A 16,513-nucleotide genomic window follows, 5' to 3' on the forward strand; every position below is an offset into this window, starting at 1 on the left:
CGCGTCTAAAATCTAAAGCTCCCTAATATTAGGAGAACAGATTAGTTAAAGTCTGAGGGAAATCCGTCAGAAAAGAAAGGCATTATCAAAGAGTCGGTGAAGCCATCGCTTGATGAAAAGACTACAAAACTTCACTACAACACTGTAATCCACGTATGGAAAACGATATAAAGAAGATATTCAGAAATTCTACATATTTTCACTCTATTCTAGCACAGTGAATTATCACTTGTCTTACCTCTTTAAGAAAGCAAGGTGGAATGATCGATATTTCTTCTAACACATGGCAGTGACAAAACGAGGGAATATGCACTTTTTACTGAAAAAAATAATAATTTTGTGGGATACTCTTTATGTTTTCTGTATAACCGTTTTCAATACGTGACGTCACCAACTATACGGCAGTCCTCTCATCCAGCAATGGCTGCACCGAAAGTTTTGAAAATGTTTATCTTTCAACGGATTGTCCGATTTTCTTCAAACTTTCACTCATGTGTTCTGCTAATATTGCTGCAATCACTCAACCCACATGACTATTATATTTGGGTTTCAAGCTCCTTTGAGAGAGAGAGAGATAACAACGACCATGCTTTGTATCTGAAATTGTGTTCAGCTGGTGTTAGCTATTCCCACAAGAGATATATCATCAAATGTTCGTGATTAGTCAATGGCAATAAAACTTTCGATATTGTATGAAACCCCACTCCTTGTTCAAGTTGGCTTTGATGAATAATGTGAACGCGATACCGTAAAAAGAAAAGATTATAATGTCCTACCTTGAGAAGTGTCCAGTCGGTGTGAATACACATCTTTAGGTCATGAGCAGGAGATTATTCCTCTTCGTGAGACTTCTATAAAACTTATTATTCAGTATACATGATTCCGACCCAAAATTGTATCACAGTTTATGTTGCCATTTGAACCAGACTTTGCCTAAACGACAATGATACTTGTATCACGCACACGTCTCCTCTCTTTACACCCCTCTCCTCCCCCCCCCCCCCTCTCTCTCTCTCTCTCTCTCTGTTAGGATGGCGACACCTGGCAAGGAGCCTTACCATGCACAAACTGTACGTGTGAGAAGGGAGAGGCCACATGTAGGAAGGAATGCAACATCGAATGTTACAATGTAAGTCTGTAAGAAGAAAGGGATGATAAATGTGCGACGACACCTTGAATGCATCTTGCAGGAAAAACAATAACTCTTATGAATTTCAGTCGTTACGTTATTAGATGAATAGGCAAAGCATGCCATGACTCTGAAGTGGCATAGATATATTTATTTATAGGTAAAAACATGTCAGAAACATTTTATGAGTATTTTAAGGCAGATATTATGTTTATTCAACGTGTTTTGCGTATGCTTTGACGTAAGGTCACATTTTAAAGTAATTAATGTATTATTTTTTTTAGATTGATATCGTATATAGCATGCAAATTCCATAACCACTTCAGCCGTTTATTATATCATATACGCGTATGCTTTATCAAAATCATCTTGCCATTTCAATTTAACAGAACTCTCAGTCACCGACTTTTAGATTTGTTTCAGCAGAAATAATGTAATTCTTATTGTATTTGCGTGTGCTTTAGATTTCAAATCATTGCAATACTTATATCTGTTAAGGAAAGAAGGAATATCAGTTTTAAATCTTTACATATTGGATTTTACACCAATCAAAGATTTCCCAAGGTATTAAATGTTTTCATTATCATTTTTACATAGGGAATCTTGCACAAACATGATGACAAACATGACCGTTGTTGTGAATGCGTCCCGGAGAACAGTAAGTATCATAGATATTTCAATGTCCGTTTGTGGTAAGCATTTCTCTCATAAACATCTGAAATGATTGCGTGTACTGAAGGCATTATTTACCATTTGTAGAGAGAACAAATACCTAGCTTTAGTGTTTCAAAATAGTTCTAAAATGTGAGTTAGTGATAGAAACAACCAGTGTAAAAAAGTTGAGCAATGTAATCGATGTTAAATATTATTAAATATACATATCGTGAACCATAGTTACAATAAAATTGTTTTGGTTCTAGACTAAACCGTCTACAGTTACGGTTATTAAAAGTGAAAAAAAAGATAATTACATTTTCCTTATGATGTTATTTTAGGCTTTATTGCAAAATTTTTATATGGTAGGATGTTTGTGATACACCTGATTAAAACATTATATGCATCAAATCTAATAGCTCGATTTTTTTAAATCACTGCTCACAACGGTAAACAGTACCTTCAATTATGTGCTTGTATGTTATACACTATAAATAGTTATATAGAGTGTTGATTTATTTTCATGATCGTATGTGCAGAAATGTTGATGGTTAGATTTCCTCTGTGTGAAAAGACGTTTGCAAAAAAAAAAAAATCAGGAATAATCTGTTTCTGTGTATCAACAAAGACGAAGCTGGATACAGTGATTCAGGTAATGAACACATAATTTGCTTGCACGTTGAAAGGGGACAGAATAAAAAAAAAAGGTTGCATTATTTTTTTTTTTCGTAATACACAATTAATCGTATCATTGATGTGTGTTCATTTTATAGTAACATCAACCGGCAGGCCTGTTCCTACGGAAAAGCCATGCAGGGTAAGTTGAATCTTGAATGTAAGTAATTTAAAAGTAAACAAAATCAAGTAATTTGAAAATAAACAAAATAAAAATACGTGATAGGTGTAGATGGAATTAATGCATTAATGATAACGAAAACAACGAGAAAATGAGAGACCCATATCATTTTTATGTTGATGCTGATTAATTTGCGTAGTTAGTGAATTTGAATGCCATGTCATCGTGGCAATTTCATTGTGCCATGAGGAGCATAACAGCCTAAGTCGCTTCACCTTTCTTCCTTCAGCTTTCGAGGATCCAGGTGTACGAGGACTGTGACAACTGCTTTTATGACAGTGATGGGTATCTGTTCAAGACATGCGCACGAAATGTCGCTGATTGTAATGATGTAAGTCAATAACATGTATTTGACACGACACATTAATCGCTGTATTTTCTTATTTCTCACCCCCCCCCCTCTCTCTCTCTCTCTCTTTCGTGTTCTAAAAGCTGCTATGTAGCTGATATACTACACGTGGTTTTCTCTGACTCAATGTTCCTTTCATTTGCAATGGATAATCTGGTTGACATCTTGAAAGTGGTCATTTGTTATAAAGTAACGTGTGGTTATTGTACTACCACATGCTGTACAGTCTTCCTTGAAAAACCTTAAAAGCCGACAACTATCTGATAATCCTATACTTTCCCACATACCATGATAAGAAGAGGAAGCAAACTAACTCAAATTCAAGTACAATGACATTTATTCCCGGCAAATGTGAATATATATATATATATATATATATATATATAATGTATGTATGTATACGTATAAGTAAGTATGGTCTTTTTAAACATGCTGAGGGAATACTTTTAAGAGTAAAACGCTTATATCTAAAACAAATCATAGTTAAACAATTCCTTTGATCCCCGTTTGTAGTTTCGTTAGAAGTGTGTTCACTGACATCCCTCTCTTTTGTTTGTTTGTTTGTTGTTGTTTTAATTGGTTCGCTGCTTTTATTTTTGGCTAACTTTAAGAAAAGAACTGAACGAGGTACGCGCAAACCTGAAATAATATCTCTACCATTTAGACGAGGCGAAAGTGAAAAAAAATGAAGAAGAAGAAGAAGAAGCAGAAGACTAAGATTAAGAAGAGGAAAAGCAACAAGAAGAAGCAAACAAAACAGACATTAATGGTAGGATCTTAGTCCGGAGATAGAGTTAGTGAACGTTGGTCACAAGTGGTCAAAATGGTTGAATGTATCAGTTCATCTTTCACGTTGTGCTCTTTGCCAGGATGAAGTGCTTGTATTCAGCGAAGACCACTGCTGTCAGTGCGAGCCAATCTCAAGTGAGTTTAACTGACATTCGTTCACTTCGTAACAGAAAAATACGTGAAACATCCTTTCGACTGTCGTATTTTATGACACACACATACACACATTACCAGAAAATGAAGTAGAGTTTCTTTTGAAAAGAAGGGGAAAAAAAGGAAAAATCTTGAATAATGAATAATATTATGGAGATGGGTTATACATTAGCTGCAAGAGACACGAAATAAATGATATAATAATTATCAACAGTACGTGCTATTGAGTCAAAATGTAGGAACAATAGCAGGAAAGTAGACAGCACCAAACTAAAATCTTTGGCCACGTTTGGTGAGAGGATCTGCTCATTCAGGACACTTGACAGACCCAGTATTGGGAATGTGAGTAACAAATCCTTTCAGTCCATGTAAAGTGAAAAGACATTTCCTATACTCACATCGTTTACAACAAATACGAAGAATGTATTTCACATCTTTTTCGAAAATCGTATGTATATATTTACTGCATTTCTTTCTTTTTCCCCTATCTTGATCTTTAGGCACTCAAGAACCTACCATTATTTTCACGACGGAAGGTAAGATCAATTTTTGCTTGAAGCGAGTTGACAATTTTGCCTATTAATCACGGTATAATACATCTCGTCCTAAGAATGAAGGGTAACATCAAAGTAATGATACCGTTTTGGCTCTTTCCTTTTCAGCTGTTTTTGAGAGACACATTCCCCTCAATCTAAATAAGTCATCCAAAATGATAATGGTCAATGTGATTCCTATTCATTCATAAGAGCATCTCCAGTGCACTTCTGACATTGAAGCTGTCATAAAAGATAGAAATATAAAATGGAAAACGTTTTATGTGACTTTTCGTGATGCATTTTTGTACATACATGCTCAAAGTATAGTATATTGGCTTACGTCGAAATCTTAGTGTGGTTTTTGTACTTACTATTTGTGTTGGAAACGTGTTTTTTTTTTTCAGCTTGCGTCGACACGTTCACACATGGTGATCCTGTTTGCTGCTCGTACATCAGTGGCTGCAGTATACCAGCGGAGTTGACCGGGTCGGAGGTGTGCGGAGCTTGCGCCAACAACAAGGTCTTCAATGGGAGTGACTGCGTACTCAAGTCATCCTGTCCCTGTCTAGATGAAAACATGGTCCTACGCGAGGTGAGTGTGTTTACATATACCAACTACCAAGTATATTATACGTACCTTTCATTCACATCCCCTCCCTCTCTTTATAATGAAATATACATTGTACACTACCGTTATAGCGAACACGGTGATAACGAGATTCCGGTTACAACGTATAAAAAATCAGGACGCAACATTGTCTTCTCTATGCTTTTTGATTGTTTATTTGTTTGGTTATAACGAAATTTCGATATAACGAAAGAAAACTGCCGTCCGCAGGACTTCATTATAACGGGAGTCCGCTGTATTTCCGCTTTTTATTGCACATGGGACCAGAAGTCCGGTATGATTTTCGTGTCACTGTACTTCAGTCATTCTCGGTCAAGTCCTTTTAAAAGGTCCCTGTAAACATACCTTTTTACTGTGCCATAAAAATATGAATGTACACATACTTTCCTTTTATTTTTCTGCTTCTCCTTACAACGCCATAAACATCTCTTTGATGGACGAGAGCGCTGTAGAAGTGTTAACCGATATTTTCATTATCATTATTATAATTCATCTAGTATTTCTGACTTAAAGTGGTAGTGGTATATCAATTTGATTACAGCCAAAATAATTCCCCTTATTGTCTTTTTCACCATGAGTATCTTCCCGCTAAATTGAAATCAAATTGATTATGATTAATTTTGAAATATTTTTAGCGTTACATTCCTTACATTTACTAAATCAATAAACTTGTGGCATTAAATTCGAAATAGATATCTCAAGAGAAAGAGTCACAATCACTACAATGATTAAATGAATTTAATTTTGTATGTGTGTTTCTCTTTCCTTTGAATAGCCGTTTTCATCATGGAAGAAGCCCGGTGACGACTGCGCTGTGTGCTACTGTATTTCGGATGAGATCAGATGCTCCAGTCCCACTTGTGAACCACTGACATGTGCTGTAGTATGTTGAGAATTTATCATTTTTGTCCTCAAACGTAACTAATAGATAACTTTAGCAAATCATGACTCCTAGGGGAAGGGTTTTATAGTTGCTGAATCACTGTCTCCCAAGAACATAATGTTTATTTGTAAAAATAATTATTCAAAATGAGATCACCTCCGCTATTTTGCAAATGTTGTTGCAAACAATAGGCCCCGTTTTTGTTTTGTGTTTTCTTTTTGGTGAAAACGTGTGAAGACTTGATCTCGTTTCTTTCTTTAAATCTAAATGTCCGATCCTGATGAAAATTCTGCCATTGCATTCGTCTCCTTTTGCTCCTTTCATTACAATCATGACAATAAATTTGAACATTGTATACGTGTAACAGTTGCACTTTTCCCCCGTTGATGTGGTAGAGACGTATACGTTCCATTCAATAGTAAACAAATGATGCACGGGTATTTACAATGTAGTGCAACATGCACTCGGCTTCGCCTCGTGCATGTTTCACAATTGTAAGTACCCTTGAGTGCGCTACATCTCCACTAACGCCACGAAATAATCCTGTGCATCATTTGTTTTATAAAATGGGTCGAAAACTAACAGCATTTTTCACGTACCTTTGTGGGTCAATACCAGTCAGCTAGATAACATGTAGCACTCGCTCAAGAGTCAAGATGTCGAAGATGTTCGTCCCAAACATTTACGCACGTCGCACTCGGAAATCGTACTGTACCGTACGCCAACATTATGCACACAAGAAAGACCGGCCGGCAGCCCACTAGAAGTTGTTTACAGGATTGACAGCGCGTATAGTAGCGCGCGACGCACTTGTAACAACTGATTGAGTGCGCACTGCTAGTGTAAACATTGTGACGTCAGGCCGTGAACGTTAGTGAGAAATTAATGCACGCACACGTGACTCATTTCAGCGCTTCCAATTGGCTACATTCTTGAACCCATTTTATAAATAATGATATAGATGTTAGTGACTGCCTTCGAGGAACAGAGGAATTTCACTTACATATAGGCCTTTTTTTCAGAGGCTCTATAGTCTTTATTTCCGTGATTTCGCTCCATAAATGTAATGATAACACAAACAGCTCCTAAGCATGGTCTGATTTTTAATCAGAAGGCTTTAAACTTTCCGCCGAGTGTAGAAAACATGCATGCAGCTTTGGGCAGGAAATGAAAGTGTGGACCAATGTGATCACGTGATACTTTCATCGTCTTTTTAAAATCTTTCCGTTTTCCTCATTTCTACTGAACAGGAGAAGCAGATAAAGGAGGAAGGGTCATGTTGTGCGGTTTGTGCAGGTGAGTGTACTCATGTGTGTTTCCATGTTGTGTGAGTAGGCGACCTAGGTTTTTATCATATGTCTGCGTGTATTTTTAAAGAATTGTCTTGTCACGACGGAGAACGATGAATTCTGATCTCTATTATGGTGTGATACGTTCTTCTCTCATAACGATATTAAAATTAATGACAAAATGTTCAATGTGAAAGAAAAAGAAAACTATAGTTATTGTCATCAAGTCCAATGTATCCATGTCATGCTTTGACTCATCTTTAATGGGCTGGTAAACCCCGACCAAATTTGTCATGCTTTTTTTTAATCATTGTTTACGTACTGCAGAAGAAACCACCCCTGCTCCTCGAACAACCGAACGAACAACAACGGAAGGTAACTATCCCTAATTTAAACGATTTTTTTAATGTTTAGTTCGATGAGCGTCCGGCGGGGAATAAACACCCTAATAATAATAATGATCCCATAGACAGTCTTATTCTGCTAAGATTACAATGCATAATTGTTGAAAATGTTAGTCAAGTTGTTGTCGACAGCAACAAAACACCTTGTTGTTTAATATGAGCTACGAAAGTACACAAATACAGTCAAACGGATCATTTTTAGTAAAATAATATCAGATGTCATCTTGGCTATTCAAATTAGGGTAAGGGGTCAAAAGACTTAACAAATGAACACACTGTCACCCCCATATTTTTTCAGACATATAAAGTTTTGCAAATCGATATTTTCATTTGCTATGCAATGCAAATTAGGGCCAAAAGTCCGAAGTCTTTGTCTTTGTTTCTTAGAAAATGATGTGATCTAATCCGTATATCCGCAAACAATTAGATTATTCTATCATGACATAGTTCTTATCAGACGACGTTTTGATTATTCAAATCACGGAGCAACGGCAGATATTCTAATTTAACGACATTTCATGTACGACATGGCCTATTGCTCTCATGTCTTTGCACCTACACTGTGTTTGGACAATGACAGCTAATATTGCAAGACAACACCTCCATGACCCTTGTCTATGCGAATTAGGGCCAAAGGTCAATCTCAGTATATCACAGTTTCTGAAATTCTATTCTAAGTCAATGACATTTTTTTTTTGTAATGACGTCATCACGTTTACATAATCAATTAAAATCTACTACTTTCCGATGTATCTCTTTAACATTCGGTCCTTGGGCAATTTCACATATCATTATTCATTTAGAAACCGCTCACTAATCCTTGGACGATTTTTAACCAGTTTTAGATAGGCCTATGTTGGAACCTCAACCACATGCAGCGACCCCACTTTGTACGAATCACAATCACCTAATTTGTCATCCTAACAAACTTCTAAGTCTAGTCTATTGTCAATATTTTCCTAACGCTACAAATCGATCAATTCAGCAGGTGAATGTAATGAACTACTACCTGTCGATGCAACCAGCTCGGTGAAGATAACACTTGATGACTTCAGCGGAGCTGGTCCTGTGGAAACTGACAGCGTGACTCAGTTGGATCAAGACGAATACTTTCAAATTGCTTTTAGTGGAAGAGACAGTAACGTGCGAGTCAAGGTATCATCTTTGACCTTAACGCCATCTTCACCCAGTGGAGAGATTCCAAGCAGCATCCAAATAAGTGACATCACGTATTACGACGGTTCATTCGAATCATCGTCGAGTACAGTGATTCCATCAGAGAGCCAAATTGGAATGTTCCCCTTGGATAGATTACAGCTGAAACCAGTGAAGTCATTTGTCGTTACCGTGAGCAGTCGTGGTGATCTACCACCCTCAGATTTCACTATCTCCTTCAGAGGATGCATTGAAATAGGTAATTCCCTAACACATATTATTCTTTGTTCTTCCCAAGCGTCTTGCCCTGATTTTTCAGTTGAAATGGAATCTATTCAAACATAAGTTTAGATAGCATGAAACTTATTCAAGTTACAGGTAATAGGCATGCATGAGGTGCCGGAATTATTATCGTAAAACGTTACTCATACCGTTGAAACCTGGGGGTTACTCATTATTATCGATTTATCGTTTGTTTTCTGCGAAAATCCATGGAGATCAATTCTTATTGTTGCTTTTATCTGCAAAATTATTCGACATAATCTTTAGAATATATCAGTTAGAATATATCAAGTCGGTATGCCGACTTTTATTTTTGATCTCAAAATACTCCGAAACAACTCATCATCCCGGCAAATCGCGTCAGCCAGTTAAGTTTCTTGGTAGACTCTTTCAATATATTGCAAACAAATATGAAATGTATGGTGCAAGACGGGTTCTCAAAACCCTTACCGGAACTATGTTTTCACTTTCAGTATCTTGCAAAAAGTTAAAGCTGAATCCTCACCTCAACCAATACTATACCATAAACCCTTTATATTTTTTTTCAGCAATAGATAATATCGCCTACAAAATACGAACAATACATAATGAATAAAAAGTTAGTTCCTCCTTTACACTTTAACCTTGCTTCTGTACAGCTCGGCATAAGTGTCACAATAGCATCAATACTCTATGTTGTATCGTGCAATATGTATGTCATTTACAAATCTCGTGCTACATTCTTCAGATAAAACCTGACGAATGCTGAACGGAATATGATCATAATCACCTTTGTTGGATGTATACTGTTATCATCGCCTTGCAATATTTTAAGTCATTTGAATAACCAGTCGTTTGCCTACAAGCTGACGATATATTATATATATATATATATATATATATATATATATATATATATATACATATATATATATATATATATATATATATATATATATATATATAGTGCGATGATGCTGATACTCGTACCGTACGCCTCTGTCATCTTAGGATGAATTATAGTCGAGACAAGATGACAAAAGATGTCGCATGAAGCCGGCTGTTACGAAGCTTTCGACATTGGTCTTCCTCACCTTTATAATCTGTTTATGAAATGAAATATATGTTTTAGGCATAACAGATCTGGAGTCATGAACATAATACACTAAATACAAGTTCAGCATGGGTTAACAGCTTCATAGCATACTTGGCAACATTTTTGGCAATTGTGAAGCATTCAACAATTTATAACTGTAAATAAATATATAATGCGTATACATATGTAGCACGCAGACATATCATACAATAAAAAATATCAAACACATTTCGTAAATGATATAGTTACCTGCTAAGCAGACGTGTTAGTTACTTGGGTGTCTTGTGGCTGTCTTGTGGCGGAATGAGAGTGATCATGTGATGTATTGGGAGGGAAGGTGTGTGTGCGGTGGTGCATGTCAGGCAGGAGTAGGGTCCGATGATAAATTTAGTCCGATGATGTATTTAGTGTATTATGTTCATGACTCCAGATCTGTTATGCTTAAAAGATATATTTCATTTCATAAACAGATGATAAAGGTGAGGAAGACCAAGGTCGAAAGCTTCGTAACAGCCGGCTTCATGCGACATCTTTTGTCAGCTACATTGTCTCGACTAAATATATATATATATATATATATATATATATATATATATATATAATATTTTAAGTCATTTGAATAACCAGTCTTTTGCCTACAAGGTGATGATTATATATATATATATATATATATATATATATATATATATTATTTATTTATTCATTTATTATTCAATTCTTTTATCATTTACGTATAGCTCAAGAAACCACCCCTGCTCCTCGAACAACCGAACAAACGACAACGGAAGGTGACTATCTTACCTCAAAACGGACTGGCCCTTATATAAATAACTACTTATTATCATTATTATTGAAATTGCCTTTTTTTCTGCGGTTGATAGGCAGATTCATATTTGCCCTCTCAGTATTGACCCATTGAAGACTAGTCCCGAGTATACTCTGGCAGGTGTCTATGGAAATTTGTATTCTGGCAAGGGCAAATCGTCTTCGATAGTTTAAATGATGTTTGTATTTTTTTTTTCGCAGTCCACTATGCTCTGTTCAAATTCGTCGCGTAATTGCTTATACAACACAAGGCAGTTTATCATTGACGCAAGATCACACACTGTGTCTATTACCCCTGTCTTTTATCAAACATGCTTGGTGCTATGATTGGGATTGTTTTCATCCCTGGGTTCCTGGAGTATGCCAGTCAGCTATTTCTAAACATCACGTAAAGCCCTTTCTTTCCAACTAGAAATAATCTCGCCTACAGAGTAGGTGCAATGTAATAGTAGAAAACGGATCCCCGCTTATACACTTTCAAACATGATTGCTATACAGCTCGTTTAAAATCATGCGAGTTTTTTTTTTGTTTTTTTTTTTGATGACGCCAAATATCAGGGCCAATTGTGTTATTGAAAAACAAAAAGAATCATCTGTCACATTAGGTGAAGCCGAAAGAACATTGTGCAGAGTACAATCACAACCACTTAGCTGGATGTACAAAGTTATCACCATCTGAAAATGCATTCAATGGCTACAATCTGCGCACATTCTGATTGATTTTCATGTATTTTTTACCATTTACAGCACAAACTACCACTCCTCTTCCAACAACCTTACGAACGACGACGGAAGGTGACTACCCTATCTATAAACAGATTTTGCCTTGTTTTAATTATTTCTTTTTTCCTGTGGCTGATGTGCGATTTCTCCTTTTTCCGGTCCGATAATAATGTATTTTACAGTCTGTCTTACTCTGTACAAATTTGTCGCAGGATTGTTTGCAAAATGATGCACCTCAGTCTACCAAATATATTTCGTGTTATTTATGGGATTATTTTCTCCCTCATTTTACAACATATTACTAGCACTATCAACGGCACTGGCTTACTATTGCATAATAACTGCTTAAGTTGTTCATTTATTAGTATTTTCTCGATATAATCTAAGGTGCACAAAATGTGTGTATCTTGTGTCAGCAATAATTATTCCCTGTTTTGAAACGAATCACGTGACAAATTCGTACAAGGTAAGGTGGACTGTGAAATATGTCAATAATATGGGAGGTGGGTGAGGGAGGAGTCGCACATCAACAGCAATTATGGTGTATAGACAAATGAATAAATATATATATATATATCACAAGTGCAGCCCAATCGTATCCTCTGTACTTGAATGGAACAGGCTAGATCATTCAATTAGATCAGCTTCTTCCATATATTCATTTAAGAGATTGTTTAAGCAAAGTTGCTATTTGTAAGTAACACACGAAATTCATTGTGGGCTGCATCATTCCTGTATAATAGCGTTTTTCATTGTTATTTCGGCATTCTGGTGAACTCTTGCTGTGGCATGTACTTTTTATGTTACTTTGCAATGTACAGTATGCTGGTATGTATCGACACTGTATTATGTCATCTTCTGTATATACGTTTTGCTATTTAATGTACGTTCATCAATATTATTCAGGGCTCCATGGAAGACCAGTATTTATTGGTGAATGGACTACCCTGACAAAAGATTAGAAATAAATTAAAAAAGAAAATATATATATATATATATATATATATATATATTTATATACAAGGTGAAGCGGGCCTCGTACGTTGTGGGAGCTGAATTATCTGTAGGTATATGTGTGACGGAGGAATGACTCGCAGACGTTGCAGCAATGTTCACTATGGCCTTTTATTCTCCCAAGCTTTCGACTGTGTAACTGTGTCTTTTTCAAGGGCTTGATGAGACATAAACATAAAAGCAGAAAAACAACCAATTTGCATGCATTCGAACAGAATAAGGCAAAATAAAAATAAAAATTAATGATAATAATAATAATAATAATAATAATACATATTAATAATGGATGCAAATTAATGTGAATGTCATGTTGCTGTGCATATTCCGTTTTATTTATATTATTATTATATCATATTATATACTATTATATAAATCTGACGATCTCTCTCTGTCTGTCAAGTCAATCTCTCTTGGTACATCAATGTATTAAATATGTTATGTAGCTATTAATTTCTTCCACATATTCACAGAGTTTGGTTATTTCAAACATCAGTTCAAACCCTCTTTTTTAATCATAAGGAATTCTGCCCTCTTAACAGTTACAATGTTTTGAGTAGAAAGTGGAGCTCCTCCTATTCACACGTTTAAACCTACAAGTTGTTAACGTTTCATAATTATACCACAGTCTTGCAATCATTTTTTTCAAAAAATCTTCTCTGCCATATTTAATAATAGTCACTTGCGTTAAAGGCATTTTGTTCATAATAACCTTGCAATGTTTAAATTCATTAAAAATATTCATAAAAACAGTCAGTCGTCTGGCTACGAGCCGACGATATTTTCACCATCATCTTCTTCTCCTTTTTTTGTCATTACTTGCGCATTACAGAAGAAACCACCACTGCTCCTCGAACAACCCAACGAACGACTGCGGAAGGTGACGATCTTAAACTTCATACAAACCGACCCTCACTGAAGTTATTGGTTTATACGGTTGATGTGCGACCTCTTTCTTTTCCTTTATGTCAATAACTGATTTCACATTTAGTCTTACTCTGCACAACTCATTGAGTGACTTTACAAAACTAGACAATTCATTATTGACACAAGCTAGACACCTTATTGTGTAACCTTGAAGAAACAGCACGGTTTTGTGTAAATGATTTTTGATATTTTTCGGGTCGTAAATGTGTAAGCAGGTTGTTTCAATTTCTCCAATATTGCTATCGCATCCGTGTTTTGTTCAAGTTAAATCACACACATGCTAGATTTTTTTCTTGTTGTTTTGTTACGTTTTTGCAATTACAAGTAATAATGTCACATATTTTGAGTACCGTAGGCTACTCTGAAAGTGCGTATGCCTACGATATCCAATGGTGAGGCATACAAACTGATGTAGAGAATTTGATCATGATCAATCACTCTGGATATAAACTGCTATGAGTACCTTGTGATATGCTCTTAACAGTGGCAACAACTACAGGAACCCAAGGACCAACTGTTTTCACTACAACCACAATACCATCTACTGCTGCGCCATCGACAGCCGCCCCAACCACTCTTGCACCAGGTACTACGTCAATTCTTTTATTTTTGTATCGCCACCACATTATCATTTACAAATATCCGATGGGATATCCTAATACAGCCAGTTGTACCTTACGTTAACTTAATTCATGTTGCAAATTTTACCTGAGGTCATCTTCCTAGTCAACCTGTTCCAATGAAGTTGGTCCCCTGCATTACTTTCTTATCTTTTTTTTTTTTTGCAAGATTTTATTTGTTGAGTGTCCTCCGATATGGCGTAATTTCAAATCGATTGCATACATGAGGTGTATTGCTGCCTAAAGAAATAAGTCTTAAAGTTAAGCCAAAACTATTGTTAATACTTGATACATTGTATTAAAATTGTTGCAAAAATAAAGATGAATGGAAATAAACTGAACGTAAATAAAGTATGAATTGTAAACATTTGAGCTTTCGGATATGAGTCTCTCGCATACCAGAATGCCCAGATGACATTTCATTGTCCTCTTGCATACGATTATAATGTGTTACTCAATGCCATGAATTCTGCAGGGGAATGTAATGAACTACTACCTGTCGATGCAACCAGCTCGGTGAAGATAACACTTGATGACTTCAGCGGAGCTGGTCCTGTGGAAACTGACAGCGTGACTCAGTTGGATCAAGACGAATACTTTCAAATTGCTTTTAGTGGAAGAAACAGTAACGTGCGAGTCAAGGTATCATCTTTGAGCATAACGCCATCTTCACCCAGTGGACAGATTCCAAGCAGCATCCAAATAAGTGACATCACGTATTACGACGGTTCAAGCGAACCATCGCCGAGTACAGTGACTCCATCAGAGAGTCAACTTGGAATGTTCCCCTTGGATAGGTTACAGCTGAAACCAGTGAAGTCATTTGTCGTTACCGTGAGCAGTGGTGGTCTATCCTCCCCCTCAGATTTCACTATCTCCTTCAGAGGATGCATTGAAATAGGTAATTCCCTAACACATATTATTCTTTGTTCTTCCCAAGCGTCTTGCCCTGATTTTTCAGTTGAAATGGAATCTATTCAAACATAAGTTTAGATAGCATGGAACTTATTCAAGTTACAGGTGATAGGCATGCATGAGGTGCCGGAATTATTATCGTAAAACGTTACTCATACCGTTGAAACCTGGGGGTTACTCATTATCATCGATTTATCGTTTTCTTTCTGCGAAAATCCATGGAGATCTATTCTTATTGTTGCTTTTATCTGCAAAATTATTCGACATAATCTTTAGAATATATCAGTTAGAATATATCAAGTCGGTATGCCGATCTTTATTTTTGATCTCAAAATACTCCGAAACAACTCATCATCCCGGCAAATCGCGTCAGCCAGTTAAGTTTCTTGGTAGACTCTTTCGAGATATTGCAAACAAATATGAAATGTATGGTGCAAGACGGGTTCTCAAAACCCTTACCGGAACTATGTTTTCACTTTCAGTATCTTGCAAAAAGTTAAAGCTGAATCCTCACTTCAACCAATACTATACCATAAACCCTTTATATTTTTTTTTCAGCAATAGATAATATCGCCTACAAAATACGAACAATACATAATGAATAAAAAGTTAGTTCCTCCTTTACACTTTAACCTTGCTCCTGTACAGCTCGGCATAAGTGTCACGATAGCATCAATACTCTATGTTGTATCGTGCAATATGTATGTCATTTACAAATCTCGTGCTACATTCTTCAGGTAAAACCTGACGAATGCTGAACGGAATATGATCATAATCACCTTTGTTGGATGTATACTGTTATCATCGCCTTGCAATATTTTAAGTCATTTGAATAACCAGTCTTTGCCTACAAGCTGATGATATATTATATATATATATATATGTATATATAGTGCGATGATGCTGATACTCGTACCGTACGCCTCTGTCATCTTAGGATGAATTATAGTCGAGACAAGATGACAAAAGATGTCGCATGAAGCCGGCTGTTACGAAGCTTTCGACATTGGTCTTCCTCACCTTTATTATCTGTTTATGAAATGAAATATATGTTTTAAGCATAGCAGATCTGGAGTCATGAACATAATACACTAAATACAAGTTCAGCATGAACAGCTTCATACCATACTTGGCAACATTTTTGGCAATTGTGAAGCATTCAACAATTTATAACTGTAAATAAATATATAATGCGTATACATATGTAGCACGCAGACATATCATACAATAAAAAATATCAAACACATATCATGAATAAGCTTAATAATATAGTTACCTGCTAAGCAGACGTGTTAGTTACTTGGGTGTCT

General features: G+C 36.1%; 1 protein-coding gene across 10 annotated transcripts in view; it reads left to right on the plus strand.

Moving 5' to 3' along the window:
• Positions 1-16,513, plus strand: part of LOC139708322 (uncharacterized) — a 127,506-nt gene that overhangs the window by 32,986 nt on the left and 78,007 nt on the right. For 8 of the 10 annotated variants that reach the window (XM_071620277.1, XM_071620281.1, XM_071620278.1 and 5 more), the window contains exons 25-40: positions 1,031-1,129; positions 1,727-1,787; positions 2,557-2,600; positions 2,869-2,970; positions 3,858-3,912; positions 4,431-4,466; positions 4,871-5,058; positions 5,870-5,977; positions 7,228-7,273; positions 7,594-7,641; positions 8,656-9,084; positions 10,920-10,970; positions 11,755-11,802; positions 13,574-13,621; positions 14,153-14,254; positions 14,764-15,189. In XM_071620277.1, the coding sequence (XP_071476378.1) occupies positions 1,031-1,129; positions 1,727-1,787; positions 2,557-2,600; positions 2,869-2,970; positions 3,858-3,912; positions 4,431-4,466; positions 4,871-5,058; positions 5,870-5,977; positions 7,228-7,273; positions 7,594-7,641; positions 8,656-9,084; positions 10,920-10,970; positions 11,755-11,802; positions 13,574-13,621; positions 14,153-14,254; positions 14,764-15,189 (1,891 nt within the window). The remainder of the gene's footprint in view (positions 1-1,030; positions 1,130-1,726; positions 1,788-2,556; positions 2,601-2,868; positions 2,971-3,857; positions 3,913-4,430; positions 4,467-4,870; positions 5,059-5,869; positions 5,978-7,227; positions 7,274-7,593; positions 7,642-8,655; positions 9,085-10,919; positions 10,971-11,754; positions 11,803-13,573; positions 13,622-14,152; positions 14,255-14,763; positions 15,190-16,513) is intronic. The other 2 variants (XM_071620280.1, XM_071620282.1) reach the window with 2 other exon arrangements.

Source organism: Diadema antillarum, unplaced genomic scaffold, assembly GCF_040938485.1.
Source record: "Diadema antillarum isolate AM-2024a unplaced genomic scaffold, OU_Dant_1.0 seq00001325_RagTag, whole genome shotgun sequence".
In the NCBI taxonomy this organism is placed as follows: Eukaryota; Metazoa; Echinodermata; class Echinoidea; order Diadematoida; family Diadematidae; genus Diadema; species Diadema antillarum.